Here is a 24,355-nt window from a genome sequence, read left to right as displayed (position 1 = left end):
GGTATGTTACCTTTGCCTCAGTGAGTTCTGTCGTCGCAGCAAGCAGGCATTGCGCCTTCTACATTCGCCGAACACTTGACCGATCTCGACAAGCTGAATGTAACCCCATATTCATGATTCAAAGAGATGTCCAGCAATACAAGTCCTGAACGAGCAACTCCTGAGACACCGAAGCTGCGACCACTCTCGATAAATCAGCCCGACCCTGAAACACTGCGCGACATCATCGCCAATGACCACTTTGGAGGCGAAATGCCACCATCCATAGTCGAAGCGTGGGTGATGGCACTACAGCCTGGCAGCCGTGTGCCGTTGCCTCCCAACGTGAAAGGATTCTATGGTGGAGGCCTCAGGGCTTCCATGCCTATTGAAATCGCCCGCGGCTCGTACAAATTCATCACACACGAGACTGCAGACAAGGAGAAGATCGAGAAGTGCTCTAGGCGCATGTTGACGGCTTTATCGATTGTTGATATCGACGAAGTGTCTCGGAATGAGCCGACTACCGGTGTGCTCACATTGTGGCATAAGGTTCTCGCACTTGTGAGACTCCCCGACGCAGCTGATGAGCTGTTGCAAACATTCACACAGTACAAAGAGCTTCGGCCCAAATCTTCGCTGCCGGACAGCAAATTACCACTGCCAGACCGCCTAAAGGGTCGTCTTCTGAACATTGCTGAAGAACTTGGAAATACGGCTGCCGCGCAGCTCCTCTCGACACAATAGTAGCAATGCAAACACCCGTCAAGGCGTCCCCTTGATGTTCTAATCTAGACCTGCGAAAGAGGTAGATGGAAGGCATCGAAATGAGTCCCCAAGGCACCAACCATTGGATGGCCTAATGGGACCATGGAAGTCGGGGTCAAAACAATTTTGTCACAGCAGGCTGCATGCTGACCATCGATAAGTATAAAGCGACATTAAAAGCGGCGCCACGCTAAGCCTACGGCCATATCCGAGACGTGGCGGCTGCTTAAACCACAACCAGATTTCCCAGCAACCTTTACCAAAAGTTAGAAATGCAATTCAAGTACCGAGTATGGCTTCACAACTTGCTTGGCACGATATCCGGCACGTAAGCCATGCTAGAGATTGGGATCCCCACGCCTGTATTGAGCATTTTGCTCAACTCTATCCCAGAATGATTTCTCCAATGAGCGTCAGCTTTGCCCGCACTTTAGGGAGTGATGAGACCAGGGCGCAGTATTGCCCAACTCACCCAACTCAGCCTCACCCCACAAGCGCTTCTTCTACCTGTAAAAGGTTGAGTCAAGTCTAGTTTCCACTATGGTCATGTCCATCTTTCTGCACATACCGTTGTCTATGGGAACTCACCGTCGACTGTGTTCGATGGGTGCAGACCATTGGGGCAAGTTCACTTCTTGAAGCACTGACAGATTGCTTCACTGACGACAGCAATCACAAAGTGACCTAGCCACGAAGGCGTACGAGGCCTGTCAACCACCAATCTGCCCATCTTACCGATGTGTTGCATCTAGCCTCCGCCCCAAATCGCTCTCATCCCTCTACAATGGCGACCCGAAAACCTTTGTCGCATGACGATTATACTGTTGGGTGGATATGTGCTTTACCTGTCGAGGCCGCGGCAGGCAAGGCTATGCTCGACGATGAGCACCAACCACTGCGTCAGGAGAAACATGACCACAACAAATACACACTGGGACGCGTTGGGTGTCACAATGTCGTCGTAACCTGTCTTCCTGCCGGAGTTCCTGGAACGAATGCGGCTGCCATCGTGGCCACGCAGATGCTCCGAACCTTTACCCAGATCAGATTCTGTTTGATGGTGGGAATCGGAGGTGGTGTTCCCAGTCATGAACACGACATTAGACTTGGCGATGTAGCTGTTGGTCTCAGCGTTGTTCAATATGACTTCGGAAAAACTGTACAAGGTGGAAAATTTCACCACACAGGGCCGTCGAATAGACCGCCCAATTTTCTTCTCGCTGTCGTATCGGAGCTGAGAGCGAAGCACATGTTGGAGGGAACTGATTTATCGGGCCACTTATCCAGGGCCTTTAAAAAGTACACCAAGATGGCGGCGACTTTTACCTTTCCTGGGCAGGAGCACGATTTTCTCTACGAGTCCGATTTTGATCACCCAGAAGGCCTCGCCGACTGCTCGCAATGCGATAAACAGCGGCTGGTATCTCGCTCAACTCGCCCTGTGCAGGAGCCGATCATCCACTATGGTCCCATTGCTTCAGGTAATCAGGTGATGCGGCACGGCGCAACCAGAGAGAAGCTGAGGAAGCAGGAAGGGGTTGTATGTTTCGAAATGGAAGCTGCCGGACTCGTCGATGTTTTCCCATGCCTTGTGGTCAGAGGCATTTGCGACTATTCTGACTCACACAAGAACAAAAAATGGCAACCGTATGCGGCGGTCACAGCGGCTTGCTTTGCTAAAGAGTTTCTGTCAGAAATTGAGGCAGTTCATGTTCAAGAAGTGCGCACAGCGGCTGATACCACGGAAACCTTCCACGCAATTAGCAGGACTCAGTCGCAAAACACTTCTTTTCAGACTTCGTCGCCAGTGTCGCTCGCGGAGAGTCGGCAAATGCACACTGGGGCCAATCAACTTGATGATAGCTCAAATTCTGTTCTCGCCGGCTTCTCCAGACTCGACAATCAACAGATTAGCAACCACGCGCACGGAATGGCAGGAGACATATCACACTTAAAACCCGGAATTGATTTGGAACTGAGCGATGAGTCCACCTTGAAGTCAGATCTCATATCGGTCCTTGCGATCCAAGCGTTCCAGGACGCTCTCGGACAATTCAAAGCTTGTCTTTCGGATACCCAACTTTCAGCCTTCAGGTCTGTCACCTTTCGATCAGTCCGCAGTACTCTCATGCGTCTTCAGAGGGTACAGGCGGAAAGATTCGGCGCCATGAATTTTGCGCGGCTAAGGAAATTCTTGGAGAGCATACGACTCATCGAGAAGGAGATGCAGTTTGCTCAAAAGGCGGAATTCCTTTCGTACGTTTTGGGCACGATGGTTGCTGCTCTGCAAGTAAGTCAGCCAACTCAAATCGATACTAGAATGCCATCATAGACAATTCACCATTTTACTAGTTCTTTGTCTGCTATCTCTCTACTGTACTTGTGGCTGATGTTGGAGCACAGGACACAGCCGACATCCTCGACCCATGCGATACATTGGTCAAGGTTTATGAGACTATCGGGGCCTCTATCACTTTTGGACATCTGGATTCCGCATATACATTGAACGCCCCTCAAAAGCATCTGGTTCTAGCAAGAGTGGCAGCAGACGTTCTGCGGCTGAACATGCTTATTCTACAAGTATTGGGTATTCCAAAACCGTTTCTGGGCGCGGCGTTCAAAAGCACCTGGAATGCACTGTTGCCGCAAAGGGAATCCATCTTTCAAAATTTGGAAGGGATGAAAGAATTGGTTGAGAAACGGGCAGCCGCGTCAGCTTTTGTCGAACATGAGCAGAACCGAGGTCCATCCCTTACAGTTTCGGATCGTGATACAGTGCGCTTAAGAGAGCAGTGGTCCGAACTTCAACAATGGCTGGCCGGTGTGAACACGTTGCAGATCCATCAAGACATCTGCAGGGTCAGACAAGGAACAGCAGATTCCGGTGCTTGGCTATTGAAGCAACCAAAATACGTCGCCTGGAAGTCGGACGATGTCCCGCGATGGCCAATTCTTTGGCTCAATGGAATTCTTGGTGCAGGGAAAACAATCTTGGTTTCCAAAATCATCGACGATTGCCGGACCAACAGCAATGTTGTTACCGCATTTTTCTACTGTCACCACGACGAGCCGCAGCGGAGAAGCTTCATGTCGATACTGAGGACACTGATTGCACAGCTTCTTACTGTTCGTCATATTCTGTTACCCTGGTGTTATGAGCAATATAGCGGAAGCAATCAACTTTATTTGATGGACGGAAAGATGTGTGAGCATATGTTGACTGCACTACTACTGAGTCATGACAGGACTGTTGTACTGTTGGATGGGCTTGATGAATGTGAAGCCATTGATCGCAAACAGTTACTCGATTTCTTCACCCGAGCGGTCAGTATTTGTGAGTCGCACGATCCTGGCAAGCTTCGAGTTATGTTTGCGAGCAGAGATGAACCGGGTATCCGTCGAGCCCTACATGGGTCAGTTGAAATTACCATAACGCCTGCAAATAATGAGGGAGACATGAAAAGATTCATCAAAGTTTGGTGCCAGAAGATATGCGACAAGTTCGAAGACCTCGAGGCTGCCGAAGTTTCCTACATTGAAGAGTCCACGCTGAGTCGTGCAGATGGTAGGCTTTGCAGAGTCAAAATGGTGCTTTGTATTCTAACCAAGTGTCAGGAATGTTCTTGTTTGCGAACTTGGTTATGACAAACCTCGAGGCCCAAGTGTCACTCCAAGCCCTTCAGGAGCAGATCCATCCAGAGAATTTTCCGAGCGAGCTCGACGCAGCGTACGTATGAGTTCTATTCTCAGTGAAAAGGATACTTTGGAGGCGTGAGCATCAGGGAACTAATACCCTTTAGATATGAACGCATCCTCCGACGTGTCAGCAAGGACTCTGACAGGGAAAAGGTGTCTCTTGCAAAGAAAGTATTGGGGTGGATGATGTGTGCAAAGCGACCATTAAAATGGCACGAAATTCAAGGGGCATTGTCGACGGACACAACCAGCCGGACGGTTGATTTTGCTCAGCGTCGATCGCATGTGCACATTCGAGAAATCTGTGGATCTTTGATCAGCGAATTGTCCGGCGACAGACTTGAGCTTGTTCATGTCAGCGCCAAAAAGTAAGAGGAAGTAACTGTTCTTGCACTGGCATGGGAAAGCTGATCGATCCTGTAGCTATCTGAAAAAATCCTCTTTTGTGACAGCACTATTTGCCGAATGCACTTTAGCATCACTCTGTCTCAACTATCTCTCATTCGACTGTTTCGAAAAGCAACTCCCCGAAGCACTGGTCCAAGACTTCATGTTGCGTGGGTCCTTCGCTCTTCAAGACTATGCAACGTCTCATTGGTCCGATCACGCTGCGACAGTCATCAGGGCGGGCCTTTCTGACTTAAGATGTGAAGGAAGCGCTAGTGAGGATTTCTGTTCAGCTGTAATAGATTTTGTTGAGCATTATCACCTTGGGGCGCATGAAAGTACCGAGAGTGCGGAGATACCAAGCGACTGCCTCAAGTTTCAAGAACTTAGCTGCTTTGTTGAGGTATGTCATTTGTACCGGCACATTCAACGGCAGAAGGCAAAGGGTCGCCAAGGCTTCGACGAAATCACTCCACCACCGCTGGACCAAACGATTGCGCGCAATCGCTCTTGTCTCGAGCAATCTGCAAAGTCAACCACGCTTGACCCGGCGACACAAAAGGAGCTCGAACAATGCTATGGGCGGCAGTGGTACAAGTGCACCAAAGCGGCTTGCTACTATTTTCATGAAGGCTTCCAGGATGAGAAGTCTAGAGAATATCATGCTGTCCGGCATGATCATCCGTTTCGTTGTCAGCACGAAGAATGCGAGAGTGGCTACAAGTTTGGCTTCACAAGTTTGAAGCAGCTCGAAAAGCACGTCAGTCTCTATCACCCGGAATCCGTCAAGATCAAGGCGACCTTCGCGAGATTGAGCAAGGCCCGAGAACGCGTCAGTAACTCTCCCATGCGACATTCCAGCATCGCGAAGGAGCCGGGCCGGTTTTCCTGCCATATCTGTTCGAAGACCTACACGAGACAGGAGAAATTAAACAATCATCTTCGAACGCATTATGTGGGGCAATCCTTGTCCCACTGCTCAGTAGATGGCTGTGGAAAGTCATTTGCCAGAGACGATGAGAGGAAACGCCACGAGAAGGAGGTTCATTCTGGCGAGAAAAAATTCCTCTGCGCCGGGAATACCAAATATGGCAAACCTGGCTCCAACAGTTTCGGTTGTGGCAGAGGGTTTACAAGGCTAGCGGGCTTGGAAAGCCACTGGCGCAGCAGGGTTGGTAAAGACTGCCTCAAGCCGCTGCTTGACGAGGAAGAGTTCGAGAGACAATTGGCAGACCAAGTTGCTAAGAGAAAAGCAGAGGGTTTTGAACTCCCGCTTCCTCGAGCGCTCTATGATAAATACCCTGAGCTACGCAAATCAGCGACCTTGCAAGATCCAAGTCTTCTCGAACCGGCGCCCAAGAGACGGCAGCCGTTCAAACCAAGCGCGGCAACGACAGCATTATCATCCGAGGCAGGCACACAACCATCATCTGACTCTTCCGGTGCCAACGACAGTGAGATACCTAAGAACATTGACATTTGAGCCAATGCGATCATGAGAGGTAAAGAATACTACCGCAGATATGCAATGAAACAGTATAACGCCTGGACTGTCCATCTCCTTTGGACACTGTCGCTTTGTTGCACATTCAGTTACAGGTGTTTGCTATGAATTAATTTAGAGACATCGCATTTGAGAGGTGCCTTACGGGTCCGTTACACAATGTACATATGTAGGCTACGTACGCTGAGTACGCTAAGTGGAGGTCTTGCATGTAAATAATCCCGCAGGGTGCACCAGGCGACCAGTTCTTCCACACCCTCTTTCGACGCTAAGATTTTCTTTCTGGCGGTGCAAGTGGAGCTCGCTAAAGGTTTGAGCCTATCAAAAGTGAAAATACGGGGTGAGATAACACCGCCGGAGCCATTCTATTTTAGGCCTAATGTCCTGGACTCACCCAGAAGGACTCAGGACGAATTGTTCGGCTAACCTTCCTAATTAGGGTTAGGGCAGCACACTTCCCTCTAATCGAGGCTTCACAAGGACTCTTGGCGAGGAGCTCCAAATCCCATCTCTGCGATGCTCAGCTTACTTCCTTGCTGGTTCAGGATATCCTGCAAAGTGTAAGTCAACAATCACAATTTTGGGGCGGCGGACATACCTCTTCGATGGTGCCACGAACCATGTATCGGATGACCAAAACGGATTGTCTTTGCGACATTCTTTGCGCTCTGGCGATGGCTTGTACTTCAACACTAGGATTCCAGTTCGGTTCCAACAGAAACACGCGGTTGGCGCATGTCAAATTCACACTGGATTTGAGTCAGCTGAGGTTCCCTTCGAACACAGCCCATGCAAAGCGTACCCGTATGCGCCTGTACCAGTTGTCATGAGCAATATCCGAGAACTCTCATCGACCTTGAAGGTGTCGAATATTTGTTCCCGCTTGGCCGACTCGGTGTTTCCATCCACACGCATGAAAGCGATATTTCGATGCTGCAAGTGCATTTGTACGAGGTCGAGAGACCTGGTCCAAGAGGAAAAGACAATGCTGGAGGTCTGTTAGCTGATGGGCTTGGGGTGTTATGCGCAGACTTACCTTTTTGTGTCGAGCAGATTTTCGTTCAGGTCCCTCATCAACATCTCTATCTTGGACGAATAGCCCTGACATCCAACGTCGGTCTCGAAAGATTTTTGCAGTCCCAACTCGGAGTCCTTTGGTCGGGATTTCGAGGTTGAATTGGTGGCGGAGGCTTCTGTTGCTTCTTGCGCATCCTGGGACAGTTCAGCAATGCATTCGTCACAAGTAATCCTTGCCCGTGGTCCAGAAGCCTCCCTTGCGTTACAGTTCGTTGCTAAGGCGGCGATCCATTCGTGGCAGGAAGAACATCGCACCACTTGTTCCTTGCCCATAGCGACGATGACGTCCTCTCTTTGCGCCCGGATGTCGACTTGACTGTTGTTCCACGATTTTTGAAAGGTGCCATGGTTACACAAGCGTCGAAGCCGATGCTGGATCTGAAACTTCCCCAACGGTGTTCCCGAATTCTTTTTTCGTGATCCATGGGTAAGCTCCCACAACATAGAATCCCGAGTCGTTTCGTATTGCTCCTTCTCGGCTTGGGAAAGTTCGACAGTGTGGTACCGCTGTATCATTGGAGGAAGTTTTAGTCGTCCGATCTTGCGGCGCATGCATACAGAATTAAGTAAGAGTGAGAGTTTCGCCGTGGCTCTGGGCTTATCATAGGTGAACGGCGAAACAACATATTTTCGAAACATGGAAATCCTGTCGAATGGCTCCGCGCGAATGAACGCCAGGAGGGCTCCCAAATCGTCTAGCTTATTTTGCACTGGAGTACCGGTCAAGCACCATCGATGACAAGCTTCGAGCTCTGCAACCGCTACATACAAGGTCGTCGACTGCCGGCGGATGCAATGCGCTTCATCTAGAACCAGTCTGAACCAGTTGATTGACATCAGGGGACTTTTCTTGATCTTCCGTTCGGCTGCCAGTGTATGGTAGGTGGTGAACACAATATCTGCCTCGCTTATCCGCTCTACCTGACGGCAGCGGGTCCTCCCATGGTATATCAAAACTTTCAGGGAGTTATCCGTGAAGTTCTTAAGCTCGTCGCGCCAGACAGTCATTATCTCGAGAGAGGGAGCGATGATCAAGGTCGCCCTCGACCGGATAGGTGACTGGACGGGGTTTTCATCCTCTTCGTTTCGCGACTGTGACCACAGATGCGCATCTGCAAGTCTCTGGCTGATAAGACTCAAAGCTGATAATGTCTTTCCAAGCCCGGGTTCATCTGCCAGGATTCCACCGCCTGTCTCAGGGCGGGGCTCTGTGGCCCAGCATCCAGTAATCAAATGTCGAAATCCGGAACTCGTCTCATTCTCAGTCCATTTCCAGAGCCTTGATTCTTCAGGAATAGGTCCAACTTCCCTCTCGATCATGAACGAGACTGCTTGTTTCTGGGTTGGTAACAGCGGTACGGTGATATGCATATATGCATTCTCTTCACGGAAATGCCGGTCATTGGTCTCCGCCATACACAGGTCGAGCATAGTTTTTTGGAGGTCCTCAGGCCTGCGGTCGTCCTGCTCCAAGTCATCAACCTCCATGTAATCCTCATCCAGATCCAAGTCGTCGAAATCGAGCATATGGGGGTTCATGTATTCGACACCAGGATCTTTTTCAGGGTGTCTCAAGTTCTGAAGGTATAGACCCTCTTCTGAGAGCACCTGACCCACTGCAGAACGGGAATTTGCCGAGCCATATACATAAATATCGATATCCATCTCGCCACTCTTGGACCTATTAGCACGCTCGATGGTCTTTAGCCAGTTCTCGACCAATGCGTATGCCACAAGCTGGGTTGTTTGGAATGTGGTTTTGATTCGCGTCAGGGGAGCGCAAACATCGCGATCCAGCTGAGCGCACAACGTGCCATCTTCCAGTCTCAGAAAGCCGGTGTCAAACGCGGTGTCAAATTGCAGGTTTGTCAACCCACTGCTTGGACGTAACCGTACGAGCTTCTTTCGCAAAGTATCCATGTCTCCATAGAGCCTCATTCGCCGGTTGGCGATCATGCCAAAGCACTGAATATCGCTATCGTTATGGCTTTCTGTCTCGTCGAGTGACGACAGCCAGTTTTCATCATCTTGCTTTCCAGCTTCCGTACATTGGGTTATCGTGGCGTTGATCCATGTCTCAATTCGTCGACCGACTTCTTCCAATTGTGGATTGGCTCGTGACGATCCTGGTTGGAAACTGTCATCGATGAGCTTGTCATCTATCTGCACCTCATCGGCCTCGTCGGAAGGCGTTTGATCGACTCCCAGGATAGATGTGAGCAGTTTGGTCCAAGGTCGTGCCGAGGCGTCCACTTTCTCCAAAGTGTCACCAAAGTTGACGTCGCGGGCGGTCCTCTTTTCCGATGAACCATGTTCTTCTCTATCGAGTTCCTCCACAGCAATGCTACTTTTTTCCATGTTCGAGTGGCGAGCCCTCGATTCGTTCAATCCTTTAGGAATCTTTCGTGATTCCGGAGGGTAGTGCGTCCTGGATATATCGCGAGAAATGTGGCGGCGATCAAAGCTAGAGTACAATGGCTTGTCCGGAAGAGCCCTGGTAGATGACTTTGGGAGCCTGACCAAAACCACGTTCAGCTAACCATGGCGCAGCGTCACTATGCGAAAAGACTAAAGTGGCGGACAAACTCAGCCTTGCTGATGCCTCTCTGCTGGTATGGACGATGGGCATATCTTCAAGGCGAAAGTCACTTCACACAAGGCTTGAAAGGTAAGAATTCGAGAAAAAGAGTCCTTGTCGGGAGAGGAAATGCTGAGCGGGCGCATCGAACCTTTTGCGAAGTTCAGCCTCACCAGCATTAAAGTCCAGGCTCCCTTGCCTCAAAGATGCAACACTTTCTCCCAGGTTGACGGCTAAGATAGCGTCTCAAGAGCAGATTCGTATCCCTCTTTCCAAAGGGTCGTCCATTCTACTGTATGCCAGATATATATTTGACGGCTGCGACTGTTGAAGAAAGAGACAACACCCAGGCAGTCCGGTTATTATCTACATGACCTCCCGAGGATTGGGTAACAGGCGAGCACCTCAGGAAAGTGGGTCCTGGTGCCTAGGTTCTTGTACAGTACGAGGTACGAGGTACCCTGGGAGTCTAGACCCCGTGACCCCGTGACCCCGTGACCCCTCATCTGTCTGTAAATCCATCACCTCCTCAGAAGGCACGGAAGGGTACCTCGTACATAGTGCCTATTACCTCATGTGACCAAGGTGCGCCTGGCACTGCCTCATTTCGTCCTTTCTTTCATTGACCCAATCAACCAATTCATGACCCTACAGTTCGACTCACGAAAACAATGCAAAACCAACTTGAATGTTAGCAACTGGAAAGAGATCTCCTGGTCAGGTATAAAAGAAGTTCCTCTGTCAAGAATGCCACTTTGTATCAGAACAGTTTTATTGCAGCAGGACGAGATCACAGAGCGGTTACATTGAGATCTCTCTGTATTCGACAATCTGAGCGCATGGTTGATGGTCCCTACGACTTTGTTGTCGGCATAACCACGTCAGCAGCCTCGCAAGTCGCAAGGGAGACGTAGAGAAGGTTGTTGTGAGCACAGTCGGCCTGCAAACAAAAGGTACAGAGCTATCAAGTGCTCCGAGTATCAGTCCGGTCATGTCAATACCTGGGCGTTCAAATGGACTCCAGACTTCGATGGGACCACCACCGAGAGAAGGCTGAAGCCAAAGCTACACAGCGGCTGTCAGCGCTTTCGGCGACTTTACTTGCCAAGGCGGAAAGTCAGACACTTTCCCTTTCCAGTCACCTCAGCCTCAAACTCCCAATGTGGAAACTGTTTGGCCATGACTTATCGTAACGTCTACCTATGGCTACCCAACACATGGATCCAATGGGCCATTCCAGAGTCGACAAGCGTGTCTAGCTGACCACTGACCCTGAATCGCGAGGCTGGCTTGCAAGGCAATAGCTCCTCATACCAGATGTTATCAAGGAAACCGTGCAGCCCCCCCTAACATGGGTCTCAGCCAGCCCTCTCCTTCTACAGTAGGTGTTGAGATCCATCACCTTCGGCTTCAGTGCTGTCAAGGTCAAGCGCCTTAACATGAGCTCATCTATAAAGACGAGCCACAAGCAAGTGGGTGACAGCATGGTTGAACAGTTCTGCCGTCAACATTGCTCTCCTTACATTGACATCGACAATGGCCGGTTTTATCAAGGAGACGCCCGCAGGGCAGTTCCTTCGACTGCTTGGCTTCCAGTCAGGTCTCTTGTACTCTGAAGAGAAACCTGGCTTTGAGCCTACTAGCCTCCCTGTCGTCTGCGAGCCGGCACCCTCTCCCACTGATTGTGACCTGGAGAAAACCCTGTCCAAGCTCTCCACCACCGCCCGCGCAGCTGAGAAGGACGTCACGCTGTCTCCCTCGAACAAAGAGGCAATCATTGTATCCTGGGCCGAGAATGATCTCGAGAACCCTCGCGACTGGTCGCAGGGTAAGAAGACGTGGACTCTCGTGGTGGTCAACCTGTACACCTTCTGCGTCTACTGCACAGCATCCATCATCACGCCCACCGCGGGAGCCATCCAGCAGCGATATGGTGTATCGATTGTGGTAGCAAGTCTAGGACTGTCCGTGTACGTTGTTGGTTGTAAGTCTGCACCTGTTTTCCGTCAATACTATACCTGGCTGATCCTCACTGTCTACAGACGGCCTGGGACCCATGTTTTTCTCTCCCATCAGCGAGATCCCTAGCATCGGACGGAACCCGCCGTATCTTTATTCCTTCGTCGCATTCTTCGTCGTATCCATTGCACTTGCTTTTGTCGACAACTTCCCTGCAATTATCGTCCTTCGATGGCTACAGGGTCTCTTTGGCAGCCCGGCTTTGGCCAGTGGCGCGGCGTCCATCGAAGACATATACGACATTTACAGCGCGCCGTATGGCTATGTGTGGTGGATTGCAGCCATGTATTGTGGTCCTGCCGTTGGGCCGTTGATGGCGGGATACGCTGTTCCTCACGATTGGAGATGGCCGGTGAGTTGTCTTGACTCTTACAACACCTTGTGACCCCTTGACACCTGTCGAAACAGCACTAAAGAAGACATTCACAGCTCTACGAAGTCATCATCATGTCGGGAATTATTCTCTTCTTACTACCCTTCCTGCCAGAGACCTACCCTGGCACCATCCTTCTCAACCGAGCAAGACGACTCCGCCAAGTGACAGGCGACGATCGATACCGTGCCGAGAGTGAACTGCACCCCATCCCGCTCCGGGCACTCCTCTGGGAAGCCCTCGTCCGACCTCTAGAAATCACCATCAAAGACCCCGCGGTGCTCTACGCGGCGCTCTACGGCGGCCTCGTCTATGCCACGTACTACTCCTTCTTCGAAGCCTTCCCGCTCGTCTACCTAGGCACGTACGACATGTCTCTCGGCCAGCTCGGGCTGATATTCCTCGGCTTGATGACGGGCTGCATCGTCGGTCTGGCCTGCTACTACATCTACCTACGCCGGTGGTTCATCCCGCGGGCTCGAAAATACCACTCCGAAAAGGGCAAGGCCGTCGAACAGGAAGAATGGCTCCGGCCAGGCCTGGCGGGCGTGTGGGGCCCCCCGATCGGTCTGCTGTTGTTTGCCTGGACGGCGCGCGCGGACGTGCACTGGATCGCGCCCACGATCGGCATCAACGTCTGGGCCGCCGGCAGCTTCTGCATGTTTCAGAGCATCATCTGCTACATCGCGCTGGCGTACCCGAAGTACGTGGCCTCGCTGTTCGCCGCCAACGATTTTGCCCGCTCCATGCTGGCCGCGGGCTTCGTGCAGTTTTCCCGCTCAATGTACCTCGATCTCGGCATCGGGAAGGGTGTCACCGTCATTGCGGGCCTGTCAGGCGTCGGCGTCGCGGGTATGTATGGTCTGTATTACTTTGGGGGGTTTCTTAGGGCGAAGAGTAAGTTTACGGGGTGAATTGATGTCTAGAGGGGTTTTCTCAGAGGATGCCACCAGAGGGTTTGGGGGCATTTTTGAGGAGATGGGTGGGGTGTGGTCTGGAGATGGTGGGTGGATGGGTGTGTGGCGGATTGACGGATCGTGGGACGGGACCGAAGTATGGGATTAATGAAAGGATATATCGGTGGATGGATTGATCAATGGACGCATGGAAGGATGGTTTGGATGAGTGGGTGGAGTTTGATGTGCCACTACAGCTACAAGGATGGGTTCGAAAGTATTCGCAAGGTGTCAGCACGAGGCATACTATATAGTGATCAACTTGCCTGCTTTTCCTGTTTCTTTCTGGCCCCTTACTCCGTCCTTTTTAGGGAGGAGGGTAAAATGTACTTTTCGTCTCTACGTACCCAAGGGAAACCGGCAAACTCGACAAATCTTCAGTGAAGCATATCACCATGTCACCACGTTCCCTATTCCCCTATTTTTTTCCCTTTTCATATTTCACTCGACTCGATCATATGGTATCCCACACACAGCCTCTTCGATGAAGTCAAGTTGAGGCCCTCGAGAACGCTTTGGTCCTGTGCGGGGATACAACGCTGATCAAACGCCGCTGGGGCGGGAATGCCAGTATTCGTACTCAGGATATAGATAGATCCGCTCCCAACCTCCAACCTCCAACTTCCCAATTCTGGCTTTGAAGGCCTTGCCTTCGCTGGTTGGCTTGGGGTTATCAGGACAGTATAGCTCGTTCGTGACTCTTGCAATTTCTTGGTCTTGTTCTTCTTCTTGATTGTGATTGATTACGTGGGTTGCCAGATCAGGTCGCCGAGGTGGCGGAGCACAGTAGCTCGTGATACCCCGTGAGAAATAGCTCTCTCTAGCCCTCTAGTCTGAGGGTAAAGAAAGGAGTCCGAGTCCTGTTGCGGATCCATGCGGGGACAGGTAATAAACCTTTTGCAATTTTTCTCTCTAGGCTTTTTTTTCTTTCTTTTGCTCATAGACATATATGCCTGGAGAATGGTAAAATCTGACTGAACAGAATATACCTCGTTAGTGACCACACCGGCGGGATCTGGCCCAGTCTTATCCCGAACATACTTAACTAGGCCCCCTTGCGACTTTTGAAATGCATCTTCCTCAGAACCTGGTACGACAGCCTCTCGTTCCAGAAGAACCTCTCACAGATCCTGATCCGCTCCATCCAACTGCGCTCCACCTCCTGCTTCCCCAAGATCCTCGTGCCGAGCGACCAGGTGAGGTCGTTGGTGTGCGAGCTCGCGAGCATCGTCATGCCGACCCACGTCAGCCACTCGGCCTGGTATCTCCGCGGGTAGGAGGTGTCGAGGAAGCAGGGGCTCGAGGGGAGGAGGCCCGTGTGGACCTGGAGATAGGCCATGTTGAGGAAGCGGCCGCGCTCGCTCCAGTCCATCAGCGAGCAGTAGGCCTGCAGGGCCATGAGGACGAATTGGTCGTGCAGTGGCAGGTGCGGGTGCTGGAGCAGTTCCATGCACCGAGTGGCGTTGGTGAGGTTCGCTTCGACAAGTCCCCGGCTCGCGAGGAGGTAGCTCTCTTCACCTCGTGAAACGGCTGCTCTGACGGAGTCCAGCCATGCGGTGATGACGAGGATGATGTCGATCACTGCGGCCACCGGGCGTTCGCTGATGCAAAAGTCCTCGAAGCCCTGAGGGAGTCTTGATATCTTGGCGCACAGAGCCGGTGGGAATGGGTGGACTGGACGGCGAAGGTGTTTGGCCGTGTAAGCTTTGCCACCTAGTTGACGGCACACGGCTCGCTGACATTCTGCGTGTGATACGAAGCTGGAGAGAAGATGGTCCTGTAAGCCTGGCTCTTCCTACAATACACTGGGGCCACACCCACCTGTCCGTCACAGTCGCAAGCCAGCCATCAAACGCCATCTGCTTGGGGCCACCTCTGCGGTCGATCGCTTCCCTGATGGCTTGTAAATGGATCCAGGCACTGTCGTGATTCGACGTCAATTTCTGCACCGTGGTCAGCTCGTCAGGTCGCGTCCTCGAACACACAAGAGCGCTTTACGTCAAACGTCGCCAAAAACATCATCGTACATATGACCAAGTCCGACACCTTATCCGCAGTCGACTGCAGGTACTGACGAAGCAGTCGAATGCTGGTATCGTACAGTGCCTTTGCCCGTGGAGAAGGCCCATCGCGTTCCCGGTCCATCAAGTCGAACTGCAGCGTCGAGTTTGCCAGCATAGCGACAAACGAGACGTGGTGGCTGAGGATCAGGGGGATGTAGTGTCGCAGAAGGGGTCCGTCCTCTGCCACGCCCTGGATTTGAAGTCGACGGAACGTGGTAGGCGCATAGATGTCGGTGTCTGCGATATCAGGTGAGCATTCTCGTTTGAACCATGTCCGACAGAGAGAATTCTCGACGCACAGTACCTGCAGGCAGCCTTTGCCATCCCTTCAACTCGAATGGGAAAGATGTCAAGCTCCAAGTGCGTGAGCGTCAATGGTCCATGTTGAGCACCTTGCTGGTCCGCATTATGACCACGTTCAGACTCGTACCAGACTGTCTTGGCCTCGTCCTTGAACAGCACCATTCCAACCTCATGCCTGCTCTCCATTCTCCCAGACTTTTCACAGAGGATGTTCTGGTGGGAAGTGCGCCGGGGCCATTTTACCGTTGGTCGTGTTTGAGACCGATGGCTCCGCCTCCAGGATATATCTCTATGGCAGTTCGTCAAGTTGATGGATGCGCTATTCACCAAGGGGGTCGATGACTCTGGGTAGCTCCTTTGCGACAGGTGATCTGGCGTCAATCTGATATAGTCTCTTTTGCACTGAACATCAACAAGACAAATAATAAAAGTAAACCTCCAGTCCATCTAGAGCATAGACAGAGGTAATATCGTCGAAGATGATTATCTCAGCGCACCTTGTTTAGTCCTAGCGGTTCTCTCGCCCTCGTATTCTGAACGACGGAAAGTGGCCGGGAATGCACTCGGTGACTCGGTAGGGCAAGTATACGAGCAGAAGTAACATAACCAGCTACTTGGAATGGCATTTCTGGGAGTGAGCGGTCCGTCTCGTGGGCTGTTGGCCCAAAAGAGCTGGAGGCCACATCATTCGTTATTCGCTCGGTTGCTGGTGCGTCCAGCCTGAGGTGTTTTGATCCGGATCCAAGATCAAGCGGTAGGTCGCGAGCGGACCGCTCTTCCGACGATTGAGCATTGTTGCTATCACTCAGTGACCATTCTCATATGAGGCGCATGGCTTGCGGCCTTTGAAGAGCCCGTAGGGACACAATCAGACCTGTTCGGTGCGTCATCTGCCCTTCAACGAGACCAAGACATGGAATTTCTCTGGAGAAAGGCGATACACTTTCGATGGGGGTCCCGAGTGGGGGAATGCCACCCACTCGCGTATGTAGGAAGCCGTTTGATTCCGGGGCAGCTCCAGGCACCCAGGGGGATCGTCTGTCGTTAGTCATATGCCTGCATATGCCGACCCGGCGACGGGCACCGAGAGAGCGGCCCTCAGCCCTGTAGCAATACCGCAGCATAGTATCAAACACAGTGCAGGCAGACCGTGCTGGTCAGCGCGGCTTGCGTGAAAGTGAATTGAGATACCCCCAAGGGGAGAGGTGGGGATGAGCCGTCATTCTTTCGAGAGAGGGAGAGAAAGACGCAAGAACGAGAACGAGAAAAGAAAGTGTAGCACAAGCAGCAAGGAATTGCATTTCCATTCCCAAAAGTGTTGGACCAGTCCTTGAGGGTGTGCAACTGTTGTTTTCCAGGCTCATGGACCAGTATCTCCAGTCCAAGATGCTCTTTGCCTCTGTCCTCTGTCTTGAACGTTCCCAGTCAAAAATAGTCGCCCGTTCTCCGCGGTGTCAACTAGTCGCACCATATGAAGCATTGATCCTGCTTCAACATCCTCGACCTCTCAGTTCTTTCAAGATGCAGAATTCTGCGAGACAGAGCCTCGTCTCTCCTTGACAATGGACCCCAGAATGTCGTCGACCACCTCACTGATTCGCCGTGGCAACATAGCTGTCAACACGCTGAGTGCCCGCTTACCATCGATTTGGCCGCCTAGCTCTCCTCCTCCTTCTCGCTGCCGCACTTCACGTGTCGACGATACTCGGAGGATTCCCTGGCACGTAAACACCATAGCATGCATGGACACAAGTCTGGTCGATCGCAGCAACGCCTAAATTCTCGTCAGTCATCGAGGCCACTCCCCTATCCATAGACGGACGGGCACTCACGCAAAGTCTGCATCGCTACTCCCCAAGTGCCTGGTCTCTTCTTCTTATCCTCCTCCGAAAGGCCGTGTCCATTCTTATCCGCAAAGTCTGCATCGGCACCGGGGTGGGCGAACACTGGATGTTCCGGAGCCTGGTCAGCGATAGTCGTGCCTACGATTGCGGCAAGGCGATCGCTTCGTTGCAAAAGTGGGAGCCAGTCGCACTTTCTGGCAGCTTTCGGCATCCAATATGTGATGTGTCCGGCGATGTAAGTGTGGAGGGCCTCTGCGTCGCGGTGCTGGTAGAGCGCGTCGATGAAGGTGGGACTGGGGATGGTGGATTCTGTCGCGGTGAACATGCTTGTGATTTTGTCAAAAGCAACCGTCTTCACACCGTGCATCATGAATTTGTCCGCGGCGATGTAGACCTCGAGCCAGAACGTATCTGGTTCCCATGGGGATGGAGGGGACCATTCTTTTTCGGGAACGGACTTGACATAGAGCCAGTCGCACAAGAACTTGATGACATCTGGTTCGTCCTCGGGTAGTTTGAGCTCTTGGGTCGCCGCCTCGAAGAAGGTTCCGTTGAAGGTCGCTTTAAAGAATTTGGAAGCGGCGCAGAGTGAAGCTTTGGGGACGACATACTTGACTTGATCAGCGCCAACCAGGATACTCACCTCTGCATCGTCTGGAGGAAGTCGTGTTCCAGAAGACGCAGACTCTGACTGGAACCTGTTTGAAGCCATTGCCACATAGAGGAAAACAAAAGAAGCAAAATTCTGAACCAGGAATGGACGGTGTGCTGGGAAAGAAACAAAGAGGAAGAGAAAGAAAAAGGAGAATCTCTCAAGGTCAGGCAGTGAAAATTGCGGAGAAGCTGTGAGAAGCAATAGAGGTGAATGAATACACTGTGGTGCGCATGAGGACACTGCCTTGATGTTTGTGTCGAGAGACATGAGATTCCGCTTGTCTGTGAAAGGGTTGTTGCGCTCTTCGCACTCCCAACATGCCACTTGGTGACTTACAAGGTATCTAGTAAGGACAAAGTGAAGCAAAAGTGACAACAGACTTGAACAGAATCATTGATGGGATGTGAAGAGAGACACACAATGACCCGGGCGGCCGCACCCAGTTGCAAACAGTGCAAAGGCCAACATTGACCACCAACGTCCGCCAGTTTATGAACATCTGGCAAGGCACAGAATTTCCCTCCCGATGCCCTTTCATTCCACCCAGACACCATAAAGAGAAATCCCGATCATGGATACATCATCTGTCCTGGACTCACATAGGGCTGCTTGGTCTTTGGATTCATGCCCGTCGTCCTCACAATGGCTTCCTTGTCTTCCTGAATCAAGGTGCAACATCCACACCAGCACGATGTGCAGAAATCACCCACGCTCCCACCCTCGATACCATATCTGTCACGTGTGGAGCCTCGATTGATGCACTGGAGAATGCAATGTCCCCCAAGGTGCATCAAACAGTAGAATGCGCAGCACTGGATGAGTGTCAGTCAGAGAAACCGGGGTCATAAAGAGATTGGGAACACAATGCTGATTGAGTGAGCAACAGGGACATAAACACATACCTGTCCGTTGATGCCACTAGAGTCGTTGTCGCCCTTGTACCGATCTTGTGTCTTCCCGTAAAGAATGCAGGGACACCAACACGCCAAACAACCTATTCAGCAAGGTCAAGATCAGCAGATATTCTCCGGCGACGTTGACCAAGTGGAGCATACAGGTACTAAATGGAGAGAAGCAGTCAAAAAGTCCGAACGACCATTTTCCCGGAGCTCCGCCGGGGTACGCTCCAGCGGTTCCGTTAATGGGTTTGTCATTGGACATTCCCATGGGTTGTTGTGCCATTGTCGCTTGGAATAAAGAATGTCTTGGGTGAGAGTATGTGAATGAGGCGAGCGGGCACAGTATCAACAACGACCGTAGGGAAAGAACCAAAGTTGAAAACCTCAGGTGTCAAAAAGACATTTCAGTCAACGGAGGCGAAATATCAGCATATTTCAGTCATCCACGAGTCATGATTTAGGGCAGCCGTTTAATTGAACATTCCAGGAGACGCGCGGACGGCCCAGACATCTGATCATGGCGGAAGTCTCCGTTAGAGTCTACACCAGTGAAAACGCTGGGGGCTTCAGCTCAAGAAAGAGTTCAGCCCCCTCGTGGACACGAATATCGTTTTCGCAGGAGTGAAGGCTGCATGACTGTCAGCCTCCTGACCCTTTGCTTGATCACGGCATATCAACTTCTTGGAAGCTATCATTGGACCAAAGGATGTCAGGGCGCCGCATAGGGCTGGATTGGGGAAGGTCAGAGCTGGTGGAAGGGGTTCTGATGTCGGAAGTTTGGTCGCCTTAAAGTTTCAGCAGAGACAGCACGAGATGGTAACATACGAACTGGCAAAGTTTTGGGTACAGTTTCTGCCATAGAGAACTTGAAGGCATTGATAGTGGTCCAGAGCGTTCCACAAATTTGTGGGCCAGCAATACAGATGTTCACCATTGCAACTTGTGGAGATTTGACTCAGCGACTGGCCTGGTCGATCTTGGAACTTGCCGGGTCTGGCTGCTTCACGGCTTTGAGATGCTGCTATTGCTTCTTGCACTTGATGTCTACGAGTTAGGAGAGTCCAAAGGCTTGAGACTCGGTCCCGGGAGATGAATGCGCAGATTTCTAAGTCTTTTGGAGGATGACGTTGCAGCTTCTTTCACGAGTACGACTTGAGAAATCCGAGGGCTGCTCAGCTCCAAACTGGCCCCCTGGGACAAGGCCACCTCCAGCTGCTCCGTGCATTCAAAAAGCACATGATTCTGCTAGGGTGTGGTTCGTCAATGAGGCCCTAGCTTGGCTTCCAACATCGTACGAGGCAATTTTCAATAGTTTCGGGTTTGAGAAAGGGATCTTTCTTCTCGTTAGCGAAACCCCACAGTTGGGGGCTGAAAAACTTTGAGGCTGAAAATAGGAGGTGGAGATCAGAAGTACGAATAGGTATACCCAACTGTCGAATCAATGAGAAGGGCTTCTTGGACGCACGACGCACGAACGGGCAAGTCTCGTACCTCCTCGAGAGTACGAGTACTTCTGCAGCTCGAGCACAGGATAGATAGCACGGTATCCGCTGTCGTGTTAGGTTGACTGACTGCAGTATGACTGTCCAGGATTGTTGAAACAACTGGCCTTGACCCAACGTGCGTCGGCGTGGTTTCTGGTGAATCGCATGATTGGAGGCTCTGATCTTCGCCCTCACGAGTGTGTTCGAGCCTGAAGTTTGTCCGGTTTGGCCTCGAAAGATATGTTCGCCGAGCCATCCCGTTGAAACCGTCACCGATTGACATACAGGACGCGATCCGTTGCAGGGTGCGCAGAGTGATTGTTTTGTCTTTAGTCGAAGACAAGGTCGGATAAGAAACTTGCAGGCACTCGAGATGGTAAGGGTTTTAACAGTTGAGGCCTGTCTCAATTTTCTCCAAGTCGAAGTCCTTGGCTCTGAAGACAACAATGGGCTGCCAGGCGGCTCGCTTCCGCGATCTCGTCGACCTTTGTCGCTGGTCGTTATGTATTCCTCTCGCCTTCATGGACATTCGTGTCTCCGTTTGTTGAAGCGTTCGTTGCGTGGGCTCGATTGTATTCTTCCCGCATAGTCTCCAGTATCTGCTGAATCTTCGCTTCGCCTTCTTCACCGGGAAATCGTTCCTCTAGCTCTTCTATCACGAGAGAAAGAAACTGGCGATCGTCAGGTTCCTGTGGCTCTTCGTCCCCCTCTGCAGTACCATCCACGCCGTCAACGTCGGCATCGCCGCCACCGTCATCTTCACCACCATCACCCTCGCCGTTGACTCTCTCTGCTTGTGCGTCGCCATCCGTAGTTTGCCGTAGCTGCTGCCCCCTCGGCAATCCCAATCCCAAATTGATCAAGACGAACGCTTCGGTTTTCGTCAATCCAAATGCTCGCAATCTAGGCACGACATTTTTGATAAAGGTCTCTGGCGGTGGGTATCGGGCGATGAAAGGGACCGTATTCGTGACATAATGTTGGAACTAGACACAGACACAGGTCGTCAGCGATAATTCGTCTCTTTGGGGGATATTTCAGCCCAAGGGATATATCCCCTGCGCTGTAGACATACGTCGTCTCGCACGCGCTCATAGTCCTTCAAATTGACCTGCTTGTAGGAGCCTATCTTCCGAGGCGGAGGGCGAGGCGGGTTTTGGGACAGGAATTGATGCACTTCAGAAGTTGTCAGGAGGGCGGATTGGGGATCGAGGACCTATGGACCGTCAGTCACTTTTCTCTCCAGCCGCTGGTAAAGTGGTGGGGGTTCAAGATCATCAGAAGACACGTACCCGCATTCTGCCTAGGCCTGCTACTGAATGGCAATCTGAAGTCAGATCAAGCTTGGAAATACATGCTCTTCGACTTGTCCTGAGGAAAGCAAGATGTCTGGAACTGGAGACTCTTCTGACCTACTGCAATAACATCAGTAGAGTGCGAGCGAGCCCAAAAGCGCAGGTGAAATGCGGAGAAATTTTTCCAGGACCAGAATCTGCTGCGGGGAATCTTCAGCCTGACGGGTGTCAACGAGGCTGCGCAATTGGTGCATCCACTAGCAACGCTTTACCACCCATCCGGTCCTTTGCACAGAGAGAGCTAACAGTGCATTTGTATTGGAACACAAACACTAAACCGGCTATCTAAAAGTAGGCTCATCCAGTAGTACGGCCTTGTCCTTGCAGATTGTACATTTTTCTCGTCGACAGCATTACTCCGACCAGCTGGAACCCCATCCCCCCGACGCCATGCAGTAACCTGAGATGCAGAACGACACAAGACAGCGAAGATAGCAGTCAGCACATTATGCCTTCTCTTTCCGCTTCTTTTTCTTCTCTGACTTCGACGTGTCGGCGTCTTCTTCAACTCGTTTTCGCTTTTTGGTCCCCTCAACTTCGCCATTTGCCTCCTTCGCCGAAGCCTTTTCGGCAGCTTTCTTAGCCTTCTTCACCTCTTTCTTTGAGACTGCTACAGGTGTGCCGTCCTCTTGAAACTGGATCTCGCCTCGTGCTAGCTTCCGCTTGTATCTTTCCACGCTCAATCCACACTGGGCAGCTAATGTTTCAATCTTATCCTCCTGACCAGCTGTTGCCGCCTTCTCTACCCTGGCCTTCTTTTCTTTTTTCGCCGCCTTGCGAGCGGCTTTCTCGGCATGTTTTCTCTCCTTTTCAGCCTTTTTGGCTTCCTTTTTGGACAATCCGTTAACTCCGTTGACGACGGATGGCACTATCGCTTCAACCTCGTCCGCAGTTATTGGCTCGTCAGGTTGAGACTCAGCTTCATCGTTATCCAATTCGCCGACCTCTTTCATATCGACATCCTCGGAAACCTCCTCGATGAGCTTCTTTTCCTTCTTGGACTTCTTCGGTTTTTTGGCTGGAGCCTCATCACCAGCCAACCCATCGGCATCAGGGTTGTATTTCCGCGCTTCTTTGATCTCCCATTTCTTGGGTTGTGGTGTAGTGGAAGTGCCATTGGGCGCAATGGCGACACCTCGAGGTTTCAGTGGCTTGCCCTCCATAGCAGCTAGCTTGCGCTCAAGGTTCGCTCGTGCGGATAATCCAAGAGCGGCCTTCTCGTCCTCGGGAATGTTGACTTCATCATCCCCCCATTCTTGCAGGGCGTCTACTCTCAATCCTAGTGCGGCCTTTGCGGCAAGCACTCTTGCCATCTTGCCCTTGTTTTTGCCACTCGCTTGGCCAATCAAGGACGCATGGTAAATAAGACCGTATTTAGGGGTGTCATGCTTCGTCTTTAGTGCACGGAAGAGTGCCTTCTCAGCTCCGAGGATTTGTATCGTACTCGCAGGGCTTTTGGACAAATTCATCAGACTTCCAGCGTGGGCGATCAGCCGAGCACCCACAAGATCACCGACAAGGGTTGTTAAATTGGGGGCGATAGCTGTCATTCTTGCGGACAGATAGCTGGCAAGCTGTGTGCGGTATTCTGTGAATTGCACCACCTGCTCGGCTAAGCTCTGTATATTCTCCAAATCTTCGTCAGTGATCTCGGTGCCCATCGACCTGTCGGCAGCGGCCTTTACTGCGGCTTCAATCTCTTCTGGTAGAATTTCCGCAAGATCACAGGTTTCCCAGTTTGTCCGCATGCCCATCTTCAACACCACTTTCGCATATGCGAGGTTGTCGTTCAGAATCTTTGCCATCTCGGGGAAATGCCAACCATACCATTCCTTTACTCTCATGGCATAGGTGTTCAGCTCTTTATCCAGGTCATCCAGTAGGCCGATTGCCTGTACAATCATGACATCGATTTTGTCCGGAGAGAATTTGAGCTTGTGTCTCGCAAGAGAGTGTGAAAGACCCAGGGACATAGTCTTAACATCGTCCGGCAACAGACCAGGAATGAGAGAGGGCAGATATTCTCGGATGGCTCGATACAGGTCGGCGGTGGTGGAATCGGCGACGGCTTTGATCTCCAGGCCGGGAATTTTTCCAATTGCGTTTCCCAGCTTTGGGTCTGCGACGGCAAGAGATATCTTTTTCTCGTCTTTCAAGGTATTCAGTAGAGAAGAAAGTTTCGGGGTGACTTTGCCTTCCACAATTGCGGCCGCTTCTTCCAGTGCCGCAGCCGCGCTATCGAATTTCTGGAACTCCTTCAATTTGAGCATAGACGTGACATTTTCGACATTGCTCAGTTCAGAAGCAAGGTCGTCGTGCTTGAGCAGTTTCTTGTCTTTGGCCTTGAGCAAGGCATAACCCGCAGAGGTTTCGGTGAGGATGAGGAGGGTCATGGTGAGGATATGCGCAACACGC

The 24,355-nt window shown here is 51.5% G+C and overlaps 9 protein-coding genes across 9 annotated transcripts; 3 read left to right on the top strand and 6 right to left on the bottom strand.

Moving 5' to 3' along the window:
- Positions 1 to 126: 126 nt before the first annotated feature.
- On the top strand, positions 127 to 726 carry Z517_03327 (uncharacterized protein; the record flags this gene model as incomplete). Its single annotated transcript, XM_013432435.1, has 1 exon — positions 127 to 726. One exon carries the CDS (start codon positions 127 to 129, stop codon positions 724 to 726), a length of 600 nt encoding a protein of 199 aa, XP_013287889.1.
- Positions 727 to 1,531: 805 nt separating this feature from the next.
- Z517_03326 (uncharacterized protein) lies at positions 1,532 to 6,313 on the top strand (the record flags this gene model as incomplete). The annotated part of the gene is made up of 5 exons (XM_013432434.1): positions 1,532 to 3,037; positions 3,151 to 4,312; positions 4,363 to 4,474; positions 4,548 to 4,811; positions 4,867 to 6,313. 5 exons carry the CDS (start codon positions 1,532 to 1,534, stop codon positions 6,311 to 6,313), a joined length of 4,491 nt encoding a protein of 1,496 aa, XP_013287888.1.
- A 494-nt stretch (positions 6,314 to 6,807) lies between these two features.
- Positions 6,808 to 9,769, bottom strand: Z517_03325 (uncharacterized protein; the record flags this gene model as incomplete). Its single annotated transcript, XM_013432433.1, has 4 exons — positions 6,808 to 6,885; positions 6,933 to 7,083; positions 7,137 to 7,322; positions 7,371 to 9,769. 4 exons carry the CDS (start codon positions 9,767 to 9,769, stop codon positions 6,808 to 6,810), a joined length of 2,814 nt encoding a protein of 937 aa, XP_013287887.1.
- Positions 9,770 to 11,525: 1,756 nt separating this feature from the next.
- Z517_03324 (uncharacterized protein) lies at positions 11,526 to 13,295 on the top strand (the record flags this gene model as incomplete). The annotated part of the gene is made up of 3 exons (XM_013432432.1): positions 11,526 to 11,973; positions 12,032 to 12,360; positions 12,438 to 13,295. The coding sequence occupies 3 exons, from the start codon at positions 11,526 to 11,528 to the stop codon at positions 13,293 to 13,295; spliced, it is 1,635 nt and encodes a 544-aa protein (XP_013287886.1).
- A 1,087-nt stretch (positions 13,296 to 14,382) lies between these two features.
- Z517_03323 (uncharacterized protein) lies at positions 14,383 to 15,889 on the bottom strand (the record flags this gene model as incomplete). Its single annotated transcript, XM_013432431.1, has 4 exons — positions 14,383 to 15,097; positions 15,159 to 15,280; positions 15,336 to 15,637; positions 15,700 to 15,889. 4 exons carry the CDS (start codon positions 15,887 to 15,889, stop codon positions 14,383 to 14,385), a joined length of 1,329 nt encoding a protein of 442 aa, XP_013287885.1.
- A 1,502-nt stretch (positions 15,890 to 17,391) lies between these two features.
- Positions 17,392 to 18,259, bottom strand: Z517_03322 (uncharacterized protein; the record flags this gene model as incomplete). The annotated part of the gene is made up of 2 exons (XM_013432430.1): positions 17,392 to 17,477; positions 17,536 to 18,259. 2 exons carry the CDS (start codon positions 18,257 to 18,259, stop codon positions 17,392 to 17,394), a joined length of 810 nt encoding a protein of 269 aa, XP_013287884.1.
- Positions 18,260 to 18,771: 512 nt separating this feature from the next.
- Positions 18,772 to 19,384, bottom strand: Z517_03321 (uncharacterized protein; the record flags this gene model as incomplete). Its single annotated transcript, XM_013432429.1, has 3 exons — positions 18,772 to 19,014; positions 19,105 to 19,196; positions 19,258 to 19,384. 3 exons carry the CDS (start codon positions 19,382 to 19,384, stop codon positions 18,772 to 18,774), a joined length of 462 nt encoding a protein of 153 aa, XP_013287883.1.
- A 1,701-nt stretch (positions 19,385 to 21,085) lies between these two features.
- On the bottom strand, positions 21,086 to 21,883 carry Z517_03320 (uncharacterized protein; the record flags this gene model as incomplete). Its single annotated transcript, XM_013432428.1, has 3 exons — positions 21,086 to 21,571; positions 21,661 to 21,801; positions 21,878 to 21,883. The coding sequence occupies 3 exons, from the start codon at positions 21,881 to 21,883 to the stop codon at positions 21,086 to 21,088; spliced, it is 633 nt and encodes a 210-aa protein (XP_013287882.1).
- A 503-nt stretch (positions 21,884 to 22,386) lies between these two features.
- On the bottom strand, positions 22,387 to 24,333 carry Z517_03319 (nucleolar protein 58; the record flags this gene model as incomplete). Its single annotated transcript, XM_013432427.1, has 1 exon — positions 22,387 to 24,333. The coding sequence occupies one exon, from the start codon at positions 24,331 to 24,333 to the stop codon at positions 22,387 to 22,389; it is 1,947 nt and encodes a 648-aa protein (XP_013287881.1).
- Positions 24,334 to 24,355: the final 22 nt, after the last annotated feature.

This window comes from Fonsecaea pedrosoi (genome assembly GCF_000835455.1).
Source record: "Fonsecaea pedrosoi CBS 271.37 unplaced genomic scaffold supercont1.2, whole genome shotgun sequence".
NCBI classification, from domain to species: domain Eukaryota; kingdom Fungi; phylum Ascomycota; class Eurotiomycetes; order Chaetothyriales; family Herpotrichiellaceae; genus Fonsecaea; species Fonsecaea pedrosoi.
This window is presented reverse-complemented; position numbering and strand designations above follow the sequence as displayed.